A 25,130-nucleotide genomic window follows, 5' to 3' on the forward strand; every position below is an offset into this window, starting at 1 on the left:
AAAAATACTTTTTTTCCCTGTGAAAAATATGAGGCAAATTTATGGGGAATAACTAGCTTCTGTACATTGAAAAAATGCTGTTTTGTTTCATGAGATAGGATATAAAAATGATTGAAAGCATAACTATATTGAGAAAGTGTAATTATTAATGTACAAGTCAAACAATACATTTAGTGCCAGAGTTATTAATATCTCATAAGGCATAAAGCTATCCAAATGAACTTCTCATTTTGAAAGTCAAAATTTAAAGATGGTAATTTACATAGCTGTGACTAATCTCACCCTAAATAAAACTTCTGCTGTGTTGATTATATGCTTATTGAAAGCACTCAGCTCTATGCTTAGAAGAGATTTCACTCCAGGCACATGCCCAGGAGTATACACTTGCGTTCCCAGTATATTACCATCTACTGAATAAAAGCAGAGTTAATGTGGGATAACCTAAAGGCAAAGCAACATCCCATTTCTGCAGATACTTCAAACTATTTTCATAGTGAGCCAGGCAGGGGAAGGCTCAGAACTCAGCAAAAATTCAGGTTGCAACTGTAAAGTATTTTCTGAATTGAGTTTTCACATTTTTCTGTGGGACTTTGTCAAAGGAAACTAGAGAAAACCCCACATGAAATGTGTTGCTTCTGTACAGATGTTGTTGAACATGTTGTTCTTAGTGTGGTATAACTTCTGTTAGATTAAGATTTGAGAAATTTTTTTCTGGGCTCAGTACCAATATTATGCTTTATTAAAGTAGCTAACTGGATTTTACTTTTACAGATAAGATGAATCTTCCAACTGATTTTCTCTCTATTTGCATGCTATGCTACAAATCATGAAGACAATGTTTTACATACAAATACTATTTCTTCAAATATTTCTGCCAAGATAGTGTATACATAACTATTTATTTATTTATTGGTACTGAGGATTGAACTCATGACCTCGGCAGACATGCCCCTCAGCTGCATCCCGTGCCCTGGGTAACTATTTAATCAAATTGAACAGAAATAATTGATTTTAAAAGGCAGCTGTTTTCTCCTCAATATTTCCCTTTCCTGTTCCACTCTCCCTGTACCCTTACATAGCAGTTTGTTCACTGCTCAAGTTAAAAATTACCTATTGACCACTACTCTATTGTGAATCAACTGGTAATTGACTTGCTTTCCCCAAAACTGACCTCATTTTCTGAAAGGATAATAATATTTTGATTTTCAATTAGCTATAAAATAAAATAATACTCAGTCCAAAAAAGTGGGTCCATGCACTACTGATATTCATGCTTTCATGGAGGGAAGTATAAACATTCTAAGAGAAAGAGGTCAGGGTGAAATCTTTTGACGTAAAGTTTAAGAAATGGTCAAGTTGATCTGCAGTGAAAGAAATTAGAAAAATGATTAGAAAATGATTACATAAGGTGGGCAGTAAAATCAGTCAAAAAGTCCTTTGAGAGCTATAAGAAACTTTCTGAGTTAACAGAATATTCTGTATCTTGGTTGGGTATGAAGGTTGCAAAAATAGACAAATGGATTTCTCAAAGCTGAGCAAACTATTAAGACTTGAAATTCACTATATCAGACATATTATTGCCTTTTTGGAAAGACATAATATGCCCTGTGCACTTTCACTGTGAAATCAAAAAGTAAGTATATACAATTTTGCTATTCAATATAATTTGTTCTGTAGTACAGGTAAACATGGAAAAACCCAAAAGAAAACATATATAATTTTACTGGGTAATATAATCAATTCTATAGTATAGATAATAAAAAATTTAAATATGTATGAATATCACATAGCTCACCATGCATTCCACAAACATCTCTTGTCATCTTTCATGTTGTGTTTCCCATTCTTTTCAGCACTGTGATGATTTATATCTAGATGTTCCCCCAAGAGCCCATGTACTTACATAGCAGAAGTGACTAGAACATGGATGTACAATACTAGATCAGTCAACTGACTGGATAGATGATGGACCTACTAAAGAGGAAAGGCCCACCCTGAATGTGGGTATCATGAAACAACAGGCTTGTAACTGGATGGAATAAAAAGGGAAAGAAGACAGGTTCACTGACTCTTGCCTGCTATGCCATGGACTGTTTCTCCTCTGCCATACCCCTCTCCCATAATGCCTTTTTCTTTGGAACCAGCCAAATATGGACTGAAACCTTTAAAAACTATGAGCTAAAACAAACCTTTCTTCCTTTAATTTGTGGGTATTTTGCATTTTGTCTCAGGAGTCATAAAGCAATTTAGACACCAAAAAAAAAACCAGACAACTAATAGAATTTGTGCAGAGTGAAATCCGCTGCAGCTAATTCTCTCCATAAAGTTTTCTGTCCGTTTCTCTGTGATTTCTCTTCTACTTTTATGATGTTCTTAAGAATCAGGCATTGATGATGAGAAGCAAATAAAATGATCTTGAGTCCCTGATTGTCTATTTCCTTCCATCCCGAAAAGTGATGTGAGAAAAACAATCACAGATTGTTTTAAGGTAAAGGAAGAAAGCGAGGAAGGTGAGAAAGGACATTGACTCAAGATTCTTTTGCCTGAGATTATGGAAGCACAAACATTGAAAAGTACTGAGCTGTGAAAATCTTGGGTCTGCCTCTTGGGTAGACTGAATGTATATAGCACAAAGGAAAAAATCTAGAGGACACCATTTCCTAGGATCTCAATAAGTAATAAAGAAAGGAAATGATAATTACAATTTTTTAAATTTTGCTTACTATATCAGAATTATTATATTATAGGATAATCTTTTTTCATTATTTAATGCATCTAGTAATATAATTTTACAATTCTTCCAGTACATTTATAAAATTACAAAGAAAAGACATGTTTAACTGTATTATCATATCAAAGAAAATAATGCTGCTCAAATGGAGATGAGATGTTTTGGAATTTTTCTACCACCATTTTTCATGGTTTTGTATCCAGCAAGTATTTGTTTTTAGGAGACTTCAGGTGAATCCCCCATATGGATATCTGAGGTTTGATGGAGGGTGTTAATTTTAACATCTAATCTAGCATTTCTCTTCATTGTTTCATAATCATTTCCGTTTTCTCCTCAGACCCTCAACTTCTGGGTATTTTGATGTTTGGGAAGGGAGGGGGCGGATAAGATTTCACTATGTAGTTTGGGCTAGCCTTCAACTCACAGTGATCCTGCTGCCTCAGCCTCCTGAATACTAGGATTATAGGTGTGTGCCACCACACCTTGCTATTTTGCACTATTATAATGACAACCTAATGCCACTGGGAAAAATTATGTGTTAGCCTAGGTCTTCTTGACTCTGACCAGCAATCTCTAGTCTTTTTTCTTTTTGTAGGATAGTATCAAACACGTGGTTTATGAACCATAAATAACAAAGCAATTGTTTTTCACACACCCCAAAATAATAAGACTTTATGAAATGTAGAGGGCTGGGTTGAGAAAGGCATAATTTTGTTAATTTAATCAGGAAGCAAACAGTTAATCATTGATCATGAGTCACTGCATCAGAAACATCTGATACAAAAGTATCAGGAGCACTAGAGACTCACAGCTGTCTTATTCACTTCTGACACAGATAAAAATCAAAACTCAATGGAATAATTAAATACAGAGAAGGAAAGAAAAAATCTAGTAACTAGATGTGCTGCAGTACACCTGACACCCATGTTAATTATCTTTCTTTTAAGACAAAAGGTGTTAGTATACGAGGGGTTTTGTTTTTTCAAGTAAAATCCAGTATTCGGGTTTAATTGCAGTATTAGTGTATTGCAATACATAAGTGGGTTTAGGGTTGCAGTTTGGGAAACACTACAAAATTCACCATCAGTGACTGTTGGGGGCCCAATAATGAGCATCAGTGCAGATCCCTCGGGTCAGGACACTCTGTCTCAGCTCAGTTCTGCAGACAGTGTGTCCAGCTGCATCAAGGTGATGACCAGTCTCAGGGTTAAGGTCAGACTGGGAGAAAGAGACTTACAGAAGTTTGCTGGCGGGCCTTTTATTCTTTGATATGCATTCCTATTCTCTATTTTGCATTTTAAACAGTCTTTCACTCTAAGAAATGAGTGGATTGTTGCTGTTGTGATTTCTTCCTAAATTTCCCCCATGAAGATTGCAGTCAGTAGTCCTAAAACATCTCCCTACATTTATTACCCAACAGCCAACGGTTTTAGAAACATAAAATGGTAAAGCAAACTCTTCATGCCAAGATACAAAATCTTGTTGTTTTGCTGTAGGAAGTCACAATCTCTTATTTTAGGTCTTTTGAAAAGTGAGATTTTGGTGAGGGCTAAATGTACTTATTCAATTCATAAAGTACATTGTCAGTTCTATTTCAGACCCCATAATAGTAAATCTGGGGAAATGTTAGTTCGTGCATCACATACAACGTCCTTTTAAATCTCTATATATTTTCTCCAGTCTGACAATTTATAGCTTCAAGGGCTTATAAAATTCTTTCCCAAAGGTAACTAATTTTTAAATGACCAAAAGCTAACACTTCTCCAAGTAAGTTCAAACTTTTCACCTCATTCTGAAGTTAGAGAGAATTTACAGTTCTCATATGTGCTCTTAGGGAAGACAGCTGGAGGGCAGCTCAGCAGTGAAGCACAGGCCTGACATTCCTAAGGCTCTGCTCTCCACCCCAGGACCCTAGGGGAAAAGAAAGAAATAGCTTTTTAAAGCAGCTGGTCAGCGGTAGCCGCAGCCTATTGGCTGAATCTGGTCCATGATGTTCTTCAAGTTTGTGAGGCTACGTAAGGCTTTACACCCATAAGTACTGGAAAGAAAAGAAGGAAGAGAATACAGGAAGGGGAGGACAGTGTGGGGTGGCAAACTATGTAGACCATAAGCCCATACACTTTAAATACTTACTATCCTGCATTTTAATCTTTTTTTTTTTTTTTTTTTTTTTTTTTTTGTACCGGGGATTGAACTCATGACCTAGCGCTTGCCAGGCAGATGCTTATGCTGCTAAGGTAAATCCATGAGCCCTACTATCATCTATTTTATAGGAAAGCTTTTAGTTCCTCTCTTGCACTACTGGATTTTTTTGAACCAAAAATGGATTGTTTGCAAACTGGATTGTTTGAACCAAAAGCGATGCTTTGTGCATGTGGTGAAAGCTTTTCTGTTACTAGTCAGTGATATTTGGATTATTCTAAAATAAACATGAGTGACTTCTGCTATGTTTTAAAAAGTTCTAATTCTTTGCTATGTATTTGCAAAGTGTGTAGGATGATAACTCTGATAAATAGCACCATGGGCTGTTTACATTTAGCATTCTGTTATGCTATATCAATTTCCCTAAGCACAAAGTTTTGTAATTTCCATTAATATGTTGTAAACCATTGTTTCATAGTAAAATATACCCTTTCCTAAGCATATTTACAAATCAGTAAGTGATATTTAACAACAACATATATAGCACAGCAGTAGCTAAAATTGATTTTTAATCTTTCAGTGATAAATTTTGCTGGTGTTTTTACACATCTACACAACACTAATTATTGTATACGTTTTTTCTAAGTGAAAGGTATATTTTAAAGAGTTTTCTTTTATATGAAAAAGTTTCAGTTTCACTGAACGTTTCAACTTTTGATACACATTTCCAAATCTTAATGATTTATTAATAATCACCTGTGTGTCTTCATTCCTCCTTTTTCAGTCCCACATAAAATCTGCAAATGCTTTGGAAAGAGTCAAATTATATAAAAGTGGAAAAAAGAGCTGCTTTCAAGGCCAATAGTGTTTGTCAGTAAGCAAGTGTCCTAAAGTTACCAATCTTCCATTTCTTTTAGTAGAATAGGCCATTGAAATATTTGAATTACTTACATTAAAACTGAAGAATAGTTACTGATATTAAAGACCATAATAAAAATATATTTGGGAAAAATGCTAAAAACAATTAAGCATTGATAGCATTACAATTTCTGGAAATAAAAAAAATAGATAAAAATTAAAATATTCAGGCAAAATACACCACTGGATAAATAAGCCCAAGATCAACCATATGACAAAAATGTGACACGATAAAAATTACCAGACTTTAAATTCAATATTAAAATATTTGCTATCCAATTAAAAGTAAAGTGTGTTCTCCCTCAATCAGAAAAAAAAAAAAGACTTTTTATTTCTAGGTGAAATTTTTATTTTCCATTAAAATCAACGGAAGAACTTGTTACTTTGTCTCAGGTTTGTCTTTATTACATATTCAACATCCAATTACTTGACTTTTCTGAGCCTAATTTGCCAAAATAGCATTCCTACCAAATTTAAAATTTTCTGCAGGATATAAACAACACAAATTTAATGCGATCCTTTAAATAATAAAATGTTATATACATAGTACATGCTATTTTTATTAAATCTATTGTAATGACTCCTTCTATATTTCTTAAACTTTCCTAACACTATTATATCAAAAGAGACACTTTTATGCATATTTACAACTTTGTATTAAACAAAATGAATAGTACTATTCATTCTACTCTATACCATGTTTAAAACTTCAATTAAAGAAATGTCTTAAATCTCCAAATGAGTACTAAAAGCACAATCTAATGATACTGTGAATTGTGAGGCAAATACCATATTGCATACATCTGCTCATAAATTACAAATGAATGCTTTTTGGAGAGCTAAATTTACAGAAAACACTCGTGTTCTAAACATCTTAAAACCTTGATGGTGAAATCTCGTTGCAATATGGGTGGCTATTCCTAGTTATAATTTTCCTTCCTGTAATCTTTCAGTTCCTTGAAAATGAAGAAACAAGCAAGTAATCAAAAGGGTCACCGAGGTCCCATCCAGCAAACTGGACTTGGGTGCTCGGGAAGCCACCGTCACAGGTGTGCTCTCAACCTTCCCCTCCACGGCAGCAGAGTCAGCAGAGGCTGGCTCAGAAGACAGTTGCGTGCCCTGAGGTCTTTTCACTCAGACCAGGGAACACTGAGGTCGCAGGATATGACAAGCATCTTGATGCTCACTTCAGCACTTTGGCCCACATCACGATTCCTTTCTCTCGCCTATGCTGCTCCTTTGAAGCACCTGTCACCAGATTGCTCCATTTTCTCCACCGCTCCTATGCCAGCCCCACTCCCCTCACATTATAATATAAATACCAAGGGAATTGCCACTCTTGTGTCTGTTATACCTCATTATATCTCCAATGACTTGAACAGCATCTGTGCATGGAAAGTTCTCACTATTCACCTGAGTGGGTGAATTAGTGAGTGGATGAATACATGAATTAATGATTTGAGGTGCTAAAGTTACCATTTCAGTGCATGAATCACCCCACCCTCCCACAAGCCAGGGAATTATGTCTGCTACTTTAGAACCACGTGGATTAGGAGCAGAGTATTAAGACTGTCTCAAAGAAAACCTAGATGTTATTACTCAAGGAAAAGGTTACCAGCACTGGGCTCTGGAGTATTAACCCTGTGGCTGGAGCTTCTTCCTTGGGCCAGGCTTCCGCTCCTCTCCACTGTGTACTGTTCCTTCTCCATGTCCCTTCAAATTCACTGCACATTCCTGGGCAGCTGGGATCTTCTCTGAGGAGTCTGCCCCATTCCAGGATGCTCACAGAACAGCAAATAGTAGGGGAATTACTGCACCAACCTCGTGTGGAGTTCCTGACTTAGCAACATAACATGAAAGAGAAAAAAAAAAAATTAAAGCAAGAAATGTGGTGAGAGTCCATAGAAATTGTTTATTGTGTGTTTTTCAAATAAAACATGTCAGAGCAAGGTGATGCAAGCCCTTCATCCTGGCTACTCAGGAAGCTGAGGCAGGAGGATGGTAAATTCAAAGCCAGCTTGGGCAACGCAGGGCCTGTCTCACAATAGCAAAGAGGTCTGTGGAGCATGGCTCAGTGGGAGACCGTTGACAGGATTGCTAGAGCCAAAATGGAAAAGAAATAGAAAACTAAACTTCAATTTAAATACTTATTGAATGTGATGATGTTGCCTGAGAACAAAAATATTTCCTTCTGTTCACACAGGAATATATTTACATATAGAAAAGGACCCATGAAAAACCTTGGCCTCTTTCCTGTTTAAAACACTTGTTGCAAATAGAAGTGAAAGTTTTTCTTTTATTTTTTCCAATTTGTGACAAGGGGATAGAAAACCTACCTTCTGGATGAGAGAATTTGCACTCATTTTAGCATGTGGAGAATAGGGCTTTGTCCACGCGTTTTCTATTTAAATATTTGACTCTCCCTTGTGTTTTCCCAGGCTTTTCCGGGAAACGTCAACTCCGACAGTGTGGTCCGCCACGACCTGCAGCACCCGGTCATCGCCCGCTATGTGCGTGTGGTGCCGCTGGACTGGAGCGCCGAGGGCCGCATCGGGCTGCGGGTGGAGGTCTACGGCTGCGCCTACTGTGAGTGTGTACGGGTTCGAATCCCCTGCCCGGGCTGGGTCATCTGGGTTTAAGTGTCACTAAACAGAGAAAAACTCAACACTCCTTTGCTCTGAAATATATATATTCAATATAAATAATGTGTGTGTGTGTGTGTGTGTGTGTATATATATATATATATATATATATATATATATATATGCTTAATTAACAAGACTTGCTTTCTGTGAAAATTATCTTCTATTTTTGTATGTAAATCACAAGGTTCCTTTCTGCTTTTATGTTATAAATGTACCCTGTAAACACATCACCGAAAAATTCAGCTAAGAATAATTTAAGGATTTAGATAATGAGGATTTTTTAAATTTGGTTTTGTTTGTTTGTTGTGTTTTTTCTTCAGTATATTACAACAAAGCTTATTACATTGCCTAGAATCTTGTGAAATATTTACCAAGAGAAAATCAGCAGTTTCCCACTTTATTTTTCTTTTGCTGCTTGTGATGGGTTTTAGAGTACTTCCTGAAGTATTTTCTTCACTTAGACTCTCTTGAATTAGGCTTCTTCTTGTTTTAAAAGTGAGCCCCTGAGCTGATGCCAGATACATTTTGCAATGCTAAATGATTTATGTGCTTTTGTTCAACCTGTCTAGTTACCTGAAAAGTTTCCTTTCACTTAACCAGGTTTAAACTCCTTTTAACGGTTTTCTTAGATATGCTAAACTTATTTAAAATTTCTTAAATTCTTCATACTGATGTCTGACTACTGAAGTGTATGGATTTGGGCGAGTTCTGATTCTGTGATCTACTTTCTCTGCTTATTTTATTTATTTTTTATTTTTTAGAAAACAAGTAAAATAAACTTCATAGAAGATGGTAGGAGAATAAATATAGTTAATTCATTGCTCATTTACTATCTCTAAAGTAGCTACTTAGAGTACAATATATAGACATAAAAAATTCTCCAATCAATACTAGCACAAACCTTCCCTTTCTATGAACTAGGACACAATCATATTGTACCTGACTTGCAGTTTGACTGGCTTTTCCTTTCCTTCCTTTCCCTTTCCCCCATCTAGTTCCTTTTTCCTTTATAACAATTTCTGCCCATTTCACAATCCCTAACGTACATTTTAGACCTTATTCACTGTTCCAGTTTCTCACACCACAGACACAAGGCAGTGTTTACACATGTGAGTCTGATTGATTTCACTGAGCGTGGTCTCAAGTTGTCTCCATTTACACATAAGTATCTCAAGGTTATCCTTCTTTATGACTGAGTAGTACCTCACTGTATAAAAATACCATATCTTCTTAATTCATTCCTCAGTTGATGTGCATTTAGGGTTAGTTTCAGAATTAACTATTACAGATTATGCTACTATAAACATGAGTGCACATGTATAGCTGTAATATGATGTTTTATTTCTTCTGGGAATACCCAGAAGGGGAGCAGCTGGGTCAAATGGGACCTGTGAGCCTACTTGCTCTGCTCACTGTTGTTTTCAGCAGTGTGCCCCCCCTTATCCAATCACAGTGTGCCCAAGACCTCCTCAGGATGGCCAGAACCACGTGCAATGATGCACTTTATGTATACTATTATTTTTCCTATATGTACACATGTATCTATGAAAAGTTTTAATTTATAAATTAGAGTAAGAATTTACCAATAACATATTAAATACAATAATTACAGTGAAGCACTATATAATAAAGGTGACTTAAAATACACTATTATTATTCTGACTGTAGGCACTGAACACACAAAAAGTAAAAGAGCAGCCCCCCACACCTCCTTCTCCTGCTCTTTTTCTCTTCCTCTTCCTCTCCGTGTCTTTGTCTAACTCCTTGTCTTTCTTCTTTCTCTTCTCACTTTTCTTTTTATGTACTTATATTTTGCCCACTTTCTTCTTCTTAATCATCTTGATTATGATCTTACTTTCTTCAAAACATTATCTGTTGTACTGCTCTAAAAGAGAAATAAAAGCTGATGAAGATTCCTGAAGAGATGATTTCTCTTTTGTTTCTTTTGAGAATGTAGTTTCAACCCAAAATTCCAAGAATATTTCTTTACTTCTTCTTCTTCCTCCTCTTTTTCTTCCTCCTCTTCTTCTTCTTCTTCTTCTTCTTCTTCTTCTTCTTCTTCTTCTTCTTCTTCTTCTTCCCCTTCCCCTTCCCCTTCCCCTTCCCCTTCCCCTTCCCCTTCCCCTTCCCCTTCCCCTCCTCCTCCTCCTCCTCCTCCTTCCTTCTCCTTCTTCCTCCTTTTTTTTGTACCAGAGATTGAACTCACAACCTCATGCTTGCCAGGCAGGCACTTATGTCGCTGAGCTAAATTCCCAGCTATTTCTTCACTTATTTTAAAAATCATTAGATAATATAAATTCAACCTACAAACACATAATTTTCAAACACTAACTTCCTGGTATGAATTCTCCAGGAAAAGATTTTTTTTCTCTTATCCAAGAAATTGTCTTCCTTATTCTTTTGACAGGCCAAGAAGAGAGGAAGTTTGGATATGGAAAGGGAAATTATGATATAAACATTTTGCAAAAAAAAAAAAGTTTTTTCAGTGCTATAAATACAAAAGTTCACTGTAACCATAAATGTAAAAATTCCCTTATTCAAGAAGCTTCTTGAAATTAATGAAACCCTTAATGTTTTGTAATATGGGATACAGCTGCAGAAATGTAGTTGCTTTCTCAGCAAACCTGGGCTTTACAAATCACAAGACAAGGAGAACTAAGTGAAGCACACCGAGAAGCTCCCATTAGCTCTCATTACCTCCAGTCAAAGGGTATCACCATGTAGATATGAATCTGTTCCCTGGGATCTTGCAACAAATTTCCAAAAACTGTGTAGCATGAGACAACAGGAATTTATTCTACAACCACGGAGCACAGAAATCCCAAAGTACAGTGTTTAACAGAGTTGGTTCTTTTGTAATGTTCACAGAGAAAAACTGTTCCATGGCATCAGCCTACCTCATCCCAGACTCTGTCTTTGGTTTATTCTATGCATTTCTATATCTCAGTGGGTTTGTATGGCCTTCTTATGAGAACTTTGAGCATTGCTTTTAGGACCCACCTGAATCCAGCATGATCTCATTTAAACTATGTCTACAGAGACCTAGTTTCTAAATAAGTCCTTATTTTGAGGTTCTGTATAGGGAAGACTGTTGAGGGTAAACTACCCTGTGCAGTGCAATATATATTTATTAAAATTGGTAAGAAGATTTGTACGTACAGTTTACCTGGCACAACAAAAGCAGTTCTGAAAATCAACTCTTGTTCTCTGCTTCAAATTGGACGTCTAATTTTGAAGGATCTAGAAAGATCTCTGAAACTTGTATTTTTGTGTCCAAGGTTTCTTCAATATAATCAGTGAACTATTACTTAGAGTTTGCTATATGCAGGCATTTGGAAATATTTTAAACCATTGTCCTTGGTCTCTAGTAGTTTAAATTTTGGAAGTAAGGATGAACAAATAAATAGGTACAAAACTGTATAAAAAATGTTACCACAGAGGTAAAGAAAACTTTACCAATGTTGGTAATGGCTTAAGGTATCACCTATTTTAAAAAATGACAAAATTTAGGACAAAGGAACATTCCATATAAGTAACAAAATTTGAAAAACCACAAATACTTAGAGGTGAAGCGTAATTTAGTCCATAATAGGAGATATTTTGTCGTGTGTATGTGTAAATTTGGTTGAAATGAAAGATTTAATATTTCTTGGAGGATTCGCATATTTATTTGTGACACAGATGCATCAATTTGATTAAATAACTTTAATTCTCATATTTGTAAAGCAATTTGCTAATTTTAACCAAAGCGCAAGTCAGATCATATCCCAACTGTGTTAAAATATTTTAATAATGTTACGTTGATTTGAGAATCCAAACTGCTAGTTTGAAATACATTTCCTCAACCCCATCGATTACATCTGCAGTTTATGTTCTACTAATAAGAAATTTTCATATTTCAAAATACATAAAGGAGCAACTGGTTTAATGTGGGATCACCCAAGATGTTCTCTGATGACAGTAACTGCTCCTTCATCTCACACTAGATCAATTATTTTATATTTTCTGAGATTCATCTAAGATGCAATCTTCAGTAGGATTATTTCTTCGAATTTCTAAAATAAATTACATCATTCTCTTTTCTCTTTACTACCATTATGTTATGCGAATATTTCCAATGACTCATTTATTAAAATAGCCCAAAAGCAAGTAGACCATGAAGTTTGGTGGAGTGGAGGCACACATTGTCAATGGGTTCATTGTTGACCTTTGTTAATTGGGAGACATCCTCTAATGCTTGCAAGTAGTGAACACATATCAACTGCAAATGAAGGAGATGTAATCTATTCACTTAATGGGAAAAAGTTAGTATTTAAGGCTATATGTAATATTGTATCAGTTGATCAGAGTGTAATTATAGTGCATGTTATTGAGTAGTACTCTGTGAGAACATTAAAAATATTGAAGTGATTTCCAATCTGAACATAATAACTGTTGTCATAGAACTAGATAAAGAAATCAACTCAGTGTTTCTCTACTTTAAATGTTTTTAGGCCTTGCATTATTTTCCATTCAGATTAATTTAAACCACAATTTCATGAGGTTTCTTAATGTGTTACATATATAAATTGTTTATTATCAGAGGAAAATTATATGATTCATTAATTTTGGCTATCTAGAATAAATTGAAAATCAAAGTAAATCATAATAAAAATGATTTCATAGCTACCAATGCCAAGTTTCAAAAGATAAATGAGTAATTACAATTGTATACTAGTACAATTTGTATGCAAGATATGCCGTGCGTTTAAACTTGCACATAATGAGATTTAAAAAATTTAGTATATCATACCAGAAAATTACAAGAGAAAAAATGAAATGGATGTTGCTGTTAAAAGAATGAAACTTAGATTCAAGAAATGTTGTGTTCTTTAATTCTTATAAAAGCAGTTTTTATTACAAACAAGAATAGGAATACTTGGTAATGAAGAACCTTTTATTTATAACGAATATTGGTACATCTTGGCTCTAATAATGCAGAACTGATAAATAATTCTGGTAGCAGTCTGATATTCTTTGGGATGGTGAAAAATATACCAAGACATTTGTGTCATGATTTTCCTCACTTCACCAATGTCAATTTAAAGTTATAGCTATTAAAAGACAATAAGATAGTACATTGTCCCACTGAGAAAGTAACCTTTAGTGGGTATAATTGCTAGACCAACATTTGAAGGTCACATTGAACTGGAAAAAAAGTTTGAAGCAAGAATAATATTATAGTCTTACTTTCCATGTCTGTGGAGGTTTACGATATCATGCCTGAATTAAGTTTTCAGTGTTAATTTGTTTCCGTTAACAATGGTTGCTACTGAGTCCTCAGTAAGGAAGTGTTAGATACCATACAAATGGTGGGTAATTCATAGTTTGGACAACTGCTCACTATGCTACCAATTTGAGGTAGAATTCACACTGCTTGCTGCAAATCTAAATTTAAATTTACTCTGAAGAGTTTCAAGTTGAGTTGACGTGTAAAATCAATGATGTTCACTTAAAAGTGACCTAAAATTTCTAGAGAGTAACATACAATTAAATTCACATGTGAAGTTCTGAATCATGAATAAAAGTGGAACTGCATTGTGAAAATAAAGAGGTTGTGATTTTTATTACACAGGATTAGTCCAATTTTTTTCATGAAGTCATTTTTCAAGAAAAGTAAATAATGAAACAATTACACAAGCACATTATGATAGCTGGTTAAAGATAAGGATACAATACTTGCAGAGAACTATTAAATAAAGTGTTTTGATTACTTCAAAGAGGAGCTGTTATGTGTTAAGGCTTAAAAATTCCCAACAGATCTTCCCACCCAACCCCTGCTTTTACTAATGAAGAAACCAAAATCAGCAGGGTTACGTGACCTGCATACGGGAGTTAATCTTGAAACCTTGTATCACAGTCTTCAGCAAGAATCCTCTCCTGCATTAGATGCCTCTTTCCTCTGGTTAAACCTCCCTTTCTTCTTGCGTACCCAGCAGGGCTTTTAAACATTATGGTGAAGACCCATAGAAATGATTCCATTACAGATTCTAATGAACATAAAAATTGTCTGGCCTGTCAGTTATTACCCTTAGAATACACAAGAAGAGACACTCAGCCAAAACAAGAAGAAAACATTCTCAGTGACACTGTGCATACCACATATCCAGAAGGAGAATTGAAGTGACTGATCTTTTTCATAATACTCTCATTTAGGAACAACTTGGAAATAAACATAACTCTGGCTTGCACTGTGTTTGCTGGCAGAAACTTTATCACTTTCAGTGAGTAAATTTTCTCTGGTAATCCCACCTCCTGAGATATTATAACTACCTTTCTCACGTAAGATAATCCTTATTTATGTTAGGTGATTGCAGAGAGTATTAAAGTCTAAGTTACAGTGATACAGTTCATCAATATTTCACCTATAATCCTAGTTTAATGTGAGTCACGAAGTAAAATTTAAAACACCGCAAATGTATATAAGAGATTCTTTTATTAGCTTTTATTCCTGAATTGTTAGTCTTAATTATCGCCTATTTAAATTAGCTTAGCTAGAGAAAGAAGAGCAAATATTTAAGATGGCAGTTATAACCTTTATGAGTTAAAAGAATGAATATAATAAAATAATTATTTAATATGTTGATTTCTAATCTTCAAGTAATGGCAACCTATTGAATTAGCAATCAATTATTTTAAAACATTAAATAAATTTATCTCTATTGGAATATATCAAATCTTTTATATTGAGACTTAAAGACAGTAATTGAAATTTTAACGCATTTTAAAGTTCTAAATATAATATATATTTTCTCATGTTTGATGTATTGTCACTTTAGCCTTGCCAATCTTTCACTCTTGTCTTGAACTGGGAGGAGTAAAGAAAGTATCCTATGCTCTACTTTACTTCCACAAAATGTAAGAATATTCTAAAACATAGAAGGCAATATTTTCTGGGCTTTGTGAATACTATACCTGCAAGTACTTCCAATATGGATCTTGCCTTGGAGGAAATCCTTCTCTATGGAATGATTGGGGCAAAGTGTTCCTATCTTAGATTGCTAAGGTGAGCACACCTAGCTTCCCAGAAAATAAGTCAGATCCTTTAATTTTTACATGGAGAGGTTTTACCATCTAGATTCTTCTGTGTAAAGTAATTGCTGCTTCCTTATCTGAAAGTTTCCTCATTACTCCAAACCAGAGAGTTCATGTCTCAGGCAGAAAACAGAACCACCCAGATCCTGTTCTCTGGAGCTCCTCTACCTTTTGTCCCTCGTGTTCAACAGGTGCCTGCCACAACATTTTGAGGATGGTTGAACTTTGTCTCCTGGCACAGGACAGATGATATCAACAGCAGTTGTTAGCACAGAAACTCACAACCTTAGGGAGGGAGGTATCTCACAGCTTGCAGAGCCAATGAGGGCTGCACTTGGGAGCAGAGTGAATGATCTAGGTGAGGGAAGGGGTCTGCACAGTGTCAAGAGGGCAACTGGACCATGGCTCCCTCAGGAAGTTGTAGAAAACAGAAAGCAAGTTTAGTAATTATAACAGTGATACCCACCCAAAGGAGAGACCCACAGCTGTGTCTGAGGCACAGAGCAAGACAAGAGGTTCCCATCATTCTCCTGATGAACCTTCTGACAATGTTGCAGCTAAACTGTGTTACAAATGTGTTTAACACCATGCTACAAAGAAAGTTTTCTAGATTTTACGATCATGGGATGACAAGAGAGTGCAATGTGTCTCCTTGGTCCTCAAGTAGCAATATGAGTCCAGCTGTTCCTGTCTACAGACTAGTTGTAGGAACAGCTTCACCTTTCTTCCATGATTGTGGATCATCTCGTTTCCTTTTGTTTTGTTCTTAGATGATTTACATCACTAATTCTTTTCTCACTAGCTATCCTTTTCTTATATGTTCTTTTAAAAATATTTAAAATCATAAATGGGTCAAATGAAATCACATTTTCTGCCTTTATTAAGGTGAATGTCAAACAGATCAAATCTTGTTTGTCTTGACTCTGTTAATGTTGAGTGTCATCTGGTATTGTAGGCACTGTGGGAGAAATAAAATGAATAAATTGTAAGAATGCAATCAAAATTTAATGCATTGATTAGTGATTATATGTTCAGACAGTAGATCTAACATGCTGATATTTCCTTTGTCTTTATATTCATAAGAATAATAATTATGGTATTAAAGTAAGTTTATGACATCAATCACTGTCAGTGGGAGAACTACATCATCTTGTCAATTTAAATAATGCCAAGAAAAGGCTCGTCTATAGTTTCCAATCTTCTGTATTATTTATAGAAAAATCATACAAATTTTTAATAAATACTTTAATATATGTCCTTTTATTTTGATTATCAGTTCTTCCTGTTTTGGACACTAGTTGTCTTTTCAAATAGGAAAAGTTTGAATCTCTACTCTCATTTGGTAAATTCTGCACTTTTTTTTTTCTTTTTATTGGTTCTGGGGATTGAACTCACGACCGCCTGCTTGCAAGGCAGGTGCTTATGCCACTGAGCTAAATCCCAAACCTCTTCTTTACTTTCTTTAATGAAATTTAAATTTAGAGTCAAGAAAAGATTGACTGAATTTTTCACATAATTAACCAGAAGATTATTTAGATGGTTGTTCCTTGCTTTGCACTTGTACCAATAGACACTTAAAAGCAACAGAAATGCTGCAGAATGTACTCTTCGAATGGGCTACATATTTGATTTGTTTTACTCCACGCTAACCTGAATATTCTTATTCAAACAGGTCTTTACTTATTATTTGAAGAAAGGAGAAGAATTTGATTTTCTTTTTTGCATATCTAATGTCTTCCATTGACTGTGTCACATCACTGTATGATGAATGTACCCAATAGCATAGCCCGATCTCTGCAATCTGTAAGAGATGCTGTACCCCATACACCTAGCTGCTTCCTAGGACCATGGTTAATATCGCATGCACACAGACAATGCTGCATAGATTTGGAGGGCAAAAAACATTATATCATCCTAGTTGTGTTCATTCATTGATGCTCACAGTGAGGTGTAATATGAGCAAAGTGTAAAAATATGTTCTATATAAAGTTCAAACAATTGATTCATTGGTTGATGTCATTGGAGTGAATTTGATACTTTACTGCCTCTAAATTGAATTGAGCTGCTCACAGAGCTATCTGGATGATTCTAAGCAGCCTCAGTCTGGTTCAAATTATTCAGTTATTTCATAATGATCTAAAATTGGAGATAAAATCTTTATGGGAACTTGGAGTTTTATTATTTTTGTATTTTAGGTAGGAAAGGAAAATAAATGCTCTTGACCATATTAATATTTTTACTTGTATTATTTTCTTTACACTTCAAAGTTAAGTACAATTAAAAACTTATTTTTCAGCTAAGGACTGTTTTTCAGATTAGCTGACACCTGTTAGATTACTTGTCAGTGCTTTGAATTAGAGATACATCTTCTAGGAAATATTGGAATTAGAAAATGAGTAATAACTACAATTTATTGAGTGTATGAGTCATATTGTTTATGTTCTTACAAAAATGCTTCAAAAATCTGTGACTATAACTTCATTTGCAAATGAGAATACTGAAGTCAAAGAAGCAAAAGAATTTACACTTGCAATAAGTAATATAAGCATAACTTTTGCTATTTTACAAAATATGTGGCCTCTTAATGGCACTCAAAAATCAGATCAAAGAGATTTTATTGGAGGGATTGTTATTCAAGTAACTATTATTACTGCTGGAACTAGAAGTATGAAGCATATATTCTTATTAATTATATGTCAGATACTGAACTAAGTTCCTTATTTACACTTCATAAATTCTCTCTTAGCTAACAAAACATTACCTCCGTTTACCAGTGAGAAAACTAAGGTTTTTAAAGTCAGAGTAAGGGCAAAAACCAGCACAATGATGCATTTTGTATGTTTATTGGCTTCCAAAAGAACAATAGAAATGTAATGATTTCTCTGTATCTGAGTAGACTAGAATATAACTAATTTCACTTTTTTCTAAGAATAGTTGCTTAAAAGTTATCTTAGAAAGAGAATTAGTTGAGTGAATTATTTTGAAGTATCTCTAAAACATGCTTGAAAAAATGTTTATGGCAGCAAAATGCCCATGATGTGGACTAGGTAGAGTGAAGCAGAGTATAAAATTCTTGATAGAGTGCAATATTTCTTCCATCTAGCAACTTGAATTTTAAAAAATCATAAAAATACTAACAGTATTTGTTGCTGAGATGTAGTCATAAGGATAGCTTCATCTTTTCCATACCCTTCTGTGTTACTCATATTCTGTAAATGCATTACTAATATTAGAAAAAAATCACTGTGGTCACAGAAAGACAAGTTCAGCATTTTTTTACCTATGATGCAGACAAATGCATGCAATTAAAAAATGGAATTAGTGTTTTGTAGGAGCTGAGGAGGAGCTAGAAATGAGAGATTTCCAACAATGACTGTGAACTTACAGCTAAGCAAGATGCATACACTCCAGAAACTTGCTGTACAAGGCTGGACCTGTAAACAAAATAATGTATACGATACATTAGATCTCATGCTGTACTCTTGACAATAATATATTGTTTGTAAAGGTAATTAACCTAAAGTGCAAAAAAATTGAAAAACTGCATGATTGGCTGAAAAAGAATTTAGTTTTTCAAATGCATGCAAGATTTTCATTGATTCAAAAATTCAGATATACATGAATTTTTCAGGCCTTTATCAACAATGGTAATTTCAAGCTATCATCTTGCTGTTCTTTTGGAAAACTTGATTTAAATCAACTCTGGTGTCTCTCTATTAAAGGTCTCACTGCGCACTGTATATCATAGTTTCCTGTCCACAGAGATTGTCCCTGCCCGTTGCTCTCCTTTCCCAAACTCAGGGACACCGCTGATGCTTTGCTACACTTGGACACTCCACGGGCTGAGAGCCTTTAATTTTCAACCTATAAGTAGTTATTGCCAAGGAGAAACCCATTACTTTATTTAAAAGAAAATATAAAACTAGGAGAGTATGCTATTTGGTAGAGGTGGGGGTCACTGCTTTTAGACAGAAGACAGAAGAAATAGAACGTTCATTTTAAATAGTTTGGCACACATTTTAGCGTATTTTAATATTTTAAATCAGTAATCTGTTTTCACCCATCTCTAATATAGCCACGTGTACCTTTTATGTTATAGTTATACGTAGAATACATCTGCAAAAATTCTCCTGACAGTGTTACTCTTCAGTTTTGAACAGAAATGTATGTGCTGGGATTATTCATGTTAAGCGTACTTCAAACTGTAAAGTTATTCTTTATGATAAATGATGTGATGCAATGAAAAGCGATGGTTCTTTGGGTTTGGGTGCAAAGTCAACGGCATATTTATTTAATAGGAGATTTGAGCCGATTACTTAAGCTTCTCAAATCCCCCTTTCCTCCCCCTCACAGTAGCAGCAATCATGCTTACTCCACAGATTTGTCATGGAGATTAATTCAGACTGTAAATGTAAGGTGCTTACCACCAAGACTAGCTTAAGGTAAACACTCTCAATGTGAGCCATTATTATTACTGCTGCTTCTGTTCTTTATTTTGATAGCGTACTGGATTACTATCTGCTTCCTACCCTCTCAGCTCTAAGATGAAATTTATTACTATCCCATCTGTTTTTAACCTCATAAGAAATCATGTTTTAAACATTAATTAAGCTTGGGAATGAATTTTCAGTGCTCACATGGGCTAATATTAATGTCTAGTAGGAGTTGCATTCAGATCAAAATACACTTTTATAGAGTCGTAGAAAAGGCTCTCTGATAGAATGGACTTCAGAGAGAAACAGATGACAAGAGTCTTAAGTCCAGGCAAGTGTTCAATGTAAGGACTCTTTCCTGTGTCATCTCAAAATCCTTAATTTTGCTGATAAAGATTGGAGAGCCTCTTGCAAAAATGAAGGTAGCTGACCTGAGACCCCCAACAAGGAATAAATAAAGGAACCACACTAGACCTGGTTTTGGTGCGACTGTATTATATCAGAGATGACACGTACATATCCATTTCTCTCACCGTATATAGCAACTTATTACTTATTTATTTAAATTGATGAAACTATATGTTTAAATGTGTACAACATTATGTTTTATACTCTAATTGAACCATGATATGGTTAAATGAATTAAATATACTATATCGTACAGTTACTATTTTTGCTTGCATTTTCAAGGATACAGTGTATGGTCAGGTCATATAGTCACCAAGCCGCAATACATCTTTTGAACGTATTCCTTGTGTATCTATCTATATTATACATCCTCTGACCAACACTTCCCCTTGGTTTCTCCCTTCCACTCTTCCTGTCCTGTTAGCCATCATCCCACTGCCTACTTCTTGGAAAACATTTTGAGTCCACATATATGTGAGATGTGGAGTGTTTGTTTTTCTGCATCTGGACTGTGTCAATTAACATAATGCCCTCCTGCGTCACTTAGGTGGTCGCAAACAACCGAGTTGCATTCTCTATATTAGCTGGGTACTGTTCTGTTTTGTACAGGTGCAGACTTTCTTTTCTGTTTCTTTTAAATCCCATCAATAGGAGAGTGTTAGACAAAGTATCGTACTCACATGTAGTCAATCTTGTGAAATATTTCTGAAGAAATGAATCCCTCTTTTATCTGTTATGTGAACTGAGTTTGTGCATAATAAATAGGCAACTGCTGAGAAATTTTCAGAAGAGGAAATTATAGAACCACAGATGGAATGTCTGCACATATGGAATTATTATTGATATATAGTTAAGGGGAGAGAGATAAGAAAAATCCTTTCTCTCTTGAAAAATGCAAAAGAATAGCTGTAAACTTGGAGGAAGAAGAGGGATATATTGAATCAAGGGGAATAGAGAACATTCAAAGTTAAAGCTAGATTAAATAATAAATGGATTCACATGAGAATCAGAAATAAAAGAAAAATTGTTTAATAATTACACTGTAGTTGGCATAAGGTTTTAAAAACAAGCAGATTTGCAATGAGTATCTGCGGCTCAGCATATCAGCAATATTAGAAAGCTCCATCCTCACTCTTTTATAAATTTGTTTTTAAATTGTGAGACAGGGTCTTGCCAAGTTACTAAGTTCCTCAGGCTTCTCTCAAACTTAAAATCTTCCTGCCTCAGCTTCCCAGAGCTCTGTCATGAAAGGCACACACCCCCACTCCTAGTTAGACATAATAATTGTATATTAAGTGAAAAATTGCTATTGACTGATATTAATTGTGTCTTTTAAATTTTGGATGATTTTTGTAAAACAGAGTATTGACTGAGCACTAACAAAAGTTTATTAAAATTCAGTGTCAACTACACTGATACATCAAAATTTTTAGACAAATAGTTGGGAGAAAATTGTTTCACACACTAAAAACAAAGGAAATGGTAACACTCTTCCACCTCATACATGGCTCTGCCGTTAAAACTGTACCATGGGGCAGGGGGTTTAGCTCAATGGTGTAAGTGTCTGCTTGGCAAACGCAGTCATGAGTAGACTACCCTGTTCTACCATGAACACGTGTCCACTGTGTAACCAGAGGCTGTGGACCACATGACAAAAGAGCAGCATCTCCGCCGTGAAATGATGTGGAAAAATGCTCCTACAGACTCCAATTCTGTAGAACGTGACCCTTGTTTTGTGATTGCCGTAGTGTTCTTACTGAAGACAAAGGCTGCCTAAACTCTCATCAACACACATAGACTTCCTTTCTCTCCTCTCCTACCCGCTCTCCCATCTCCAGTCAACAGATACTATATTTTTCCATAAACAGTAACAAAATATTCAGCTAATCATGAAGGAAACAATTAAACATCCTTATATCGATAAATAAGGAGAAATGATGAAAAAGATCTATAGTGAATGAAAAAGATTCTTCCCATCTTCAAGGTAGGTGTGTGCTGTAAAGGCTTCTTCAAGACTGTTAAATATGTCATTGACCTTGTTTCAATCTAGGAAGGCAACCTGATAAGAAAACTTGTAAACCCCATGTCACTTTTGTAAAATTTTCAGAGCTCAAATTCCTTGAGAAGTACAAAAATGGAAATGTTTGATCCACCAAGTGGAAAATATAATATTTTGTCCTTTAGTGTCACCAAAATTAAGAAACTCTTCCCTATTTTTTCTTCTGATTTTTGCTTCTCACAGAAAATCAGCCTGTATGCAAATTCTGTTCTCTTTCCAACTTGCTATGACACGTTGGACAAGTCCTTTCTGAACTCAATACCCTTATTTATAAAGTACATGTGATAATAAACTTTATTATGTTGAAATGTTGACTGAAGAGTTAAATACAAAAAGCTATGCACATAATAACTCTCCAATGCATAGGAACCATTTAAATCTTTGCTTAGTGACTATTTTGTGCTTTCAGTCAAATAACATATTAAATAAGAACAAAATTAAATGTAGACAAACGACATATAAATATGTCTATGACTTCCAATTATTCTAGAATTTGAAAATATTTTGATTCTCTAATACAATTATGGATGATCTCTCTTCAACTCATAAAATTACCACTACCTAACAGAAATGCGGATGAGCTGGAATTTTTTGGTTGCCTACTAGCTACCCAGGGACAAACATGGAATTGATCCAATGTGTTTTTGATGTGGATGAGTAACAAATTTCCCCTTACATGCTCCTATGTTTAGTTTGCTCTACATTTATGACTTTACAAGAAGTCAATTGTTCTTTATTACATCTGTGTTCATCATATGCATTATCAATTTCTTAAAGGCACAAACTATTTCCTGTACAGAATTTGTATCCTCAGCAAGCTAAAAGTATGCATCACACAAAGAAGCTATTCATGTTTTCAATTGAATTTTTGAAAGTGAAAATGATTGGAAATGTATTTCTGATTTTACTTAGATTTCAGGGGACACTGGAATCAGAAGTCTAAAGAGAAGGTGTTTTTTGTTTTGTTTTGTTTTGTTTTTTTTGTTTGTTTGTTTTCTTTCTTGTCATCTCAATTCATCCTTTTGATATCCATCCACTTTCCAAACTCTAAAACATGAGGAAGGTAAAAAGGCACTTTTATAGGGGAGGACATTGCAAGTTGATTCAGAGGTCTAAGAACACAAAACTGACATCTGAAGTTGGAGCTTGCACAAATTCAGGAAGGCAACGAAGGTCATGTTGACTTCCTGTTTTAGCAGAAGAAAAGGAAAATGCCTTTTCAATGATCCATAATGGGCCTTCAAACTGAACTAATGATGTCAGGAAACTATGACTTCTAGTGGATCATTGCCAGCAGTGAGGTTATTTAATTCTGTTCCTAGCACAGACAAAATATTACAGAACTGGAAATCTTACCACTGGTTGCCAAAGCCAGCTTGGAACAAAACAGGTGACTCTAAACATGCTGGTCCCTGGCACCGAGAGGAGCTGGAGTTGCTCTGTGCATGATTTTCGTATTAAAACTCCACAGCACATTATGCTGAAAATTGTAGATATGCCTTGTAGATATGTTTTGTAAAAATGTCTGATGTATTGAATTTTATAAAATTTATTTCAACTTTACAGGCAATTCTGTAAAATTTTGAGTTTCCTAAAATTCTAGCTGTTCATTTCCAGTAATAAACTAATAAATGCATGGGCTCATACAGATCATAACCTGTTTTTTTTTTTTCTCACAGGAAAACTGAATTTTAGCAAAGTGCACAAACTCATAATAGTAGGATAATAGTAAGGTGAAAACTATTAATATAAGTAAATAAAATAGATTCCTTTGCCTTAACATCAATCATACAGGGCAATTTTTTTCCTTTATAAAACTTTGTTTTAGATAGTTGAGACTTCAGTACCAAAGTGCTTTAAAGGTGTGTGCCTTATATTAAGCAGACAGCTGGAGACCCAGCATGGACAGTGCTGATGGAGACCCTCGCTGGCTTCTCCTTGTGCCCTCATTGGCAGGAAGAGAGCAAGCTAGCATTCTGGGCTTTTCTTGTCATGGACCTAATACCTCTCATAAGAATTCCACCTTTGTGACCTAGTTATCTCTGTAAGGGTCCCTCCTTCAGAGAAAATCACACTGGGAATTGGAAATCAACGTAGGAGTTTTGAGAGTGGAGGAGAGCACAAATAATCATTGTGAATTAGATCAACCCTGTGTATTACTGTCACAAAGTGCGCTATTTGTCATGATTCTTTTTGCACTACTGGATTACAATACTGAAGTAATAAGGACAACAGCTCCAAAATTCTTCTGTTCTATCTAATTCTTGTGTCCCCAAGAAAAGATAATCTGTACTATCTACAATACTAGAATACTGGTGTTGGTTCCTAGAGGCACTACGTCACTTTAGGAGAATTACTTATTTTTTTCAAATTAAAATTATCATTAAAAATAAAAAGTAAGTGTAGTTGCCATGAGTGTTATTTGAAATAGGTTATAAAATGCCAAGTTAATCATTCTTTAGATCCTTTTCCTGTTTCATTCTGTATTACTTTTACGCTTTATAAAAATGGAGCACAAATTTATGATCTAAGTTTTATGTTTATTATTGTGCTATGGTTGTGCATCAGGTGCCTGGATTTGCAAGTTTATAAGGAGATGTGGTCTCATCTGAGGCTGGGGCATTTTGTGAAGACTCAGTAGTGCTAAAAGAATTCATTGCTTAGCAGCTGTAGAACTAATGGTTGCTGCTTCTTCAGAAACAACAGGGAGTCTTTGTTAT

The 25,130-nt window shown here is 35.0% G+C and overlaps 1 protein-coding gene across 1 annotated transcript in view; it reads left to right on the top strand.

Annotated features, from left to right (window-relative positions):
• Window positions 1-25,130, top strand: part of Cntnap2 (contactin associated protein 2) — a 1,917,858-nt gene that overhangs the window by 766,275 nt on the left and 1,126,453 nt on the right. Inside the window, exon 4 of the mRNA XM_063250667.1 lies at window positions 8,230-8,377. Coding sequence (XP_063106737.1) covers window positions 8,230-8,377 — 148 coding nt within the window. The remainder of the gene's footprint in view (window positions 1-8,229; window positions 8,378-25,130) is intronic.

The sequence above is a fragment of the Cavia porcellus genome, unplaced genomic scaffold, assembly GCF_034190915.1.
Source record: "Cavia porcellus strain 051 isolate PalLab524CR breed Dunkin Hartley unplaced genomic scaffold, mCavPor4.1 scaffold_6, whole genome shotgun sequence".
Lineage (NCBI taxonomy): Eukaryota > Metazoa > Chordata > Mammalia > Rodentia > Caviidae > Cavia > Cavia porcellus.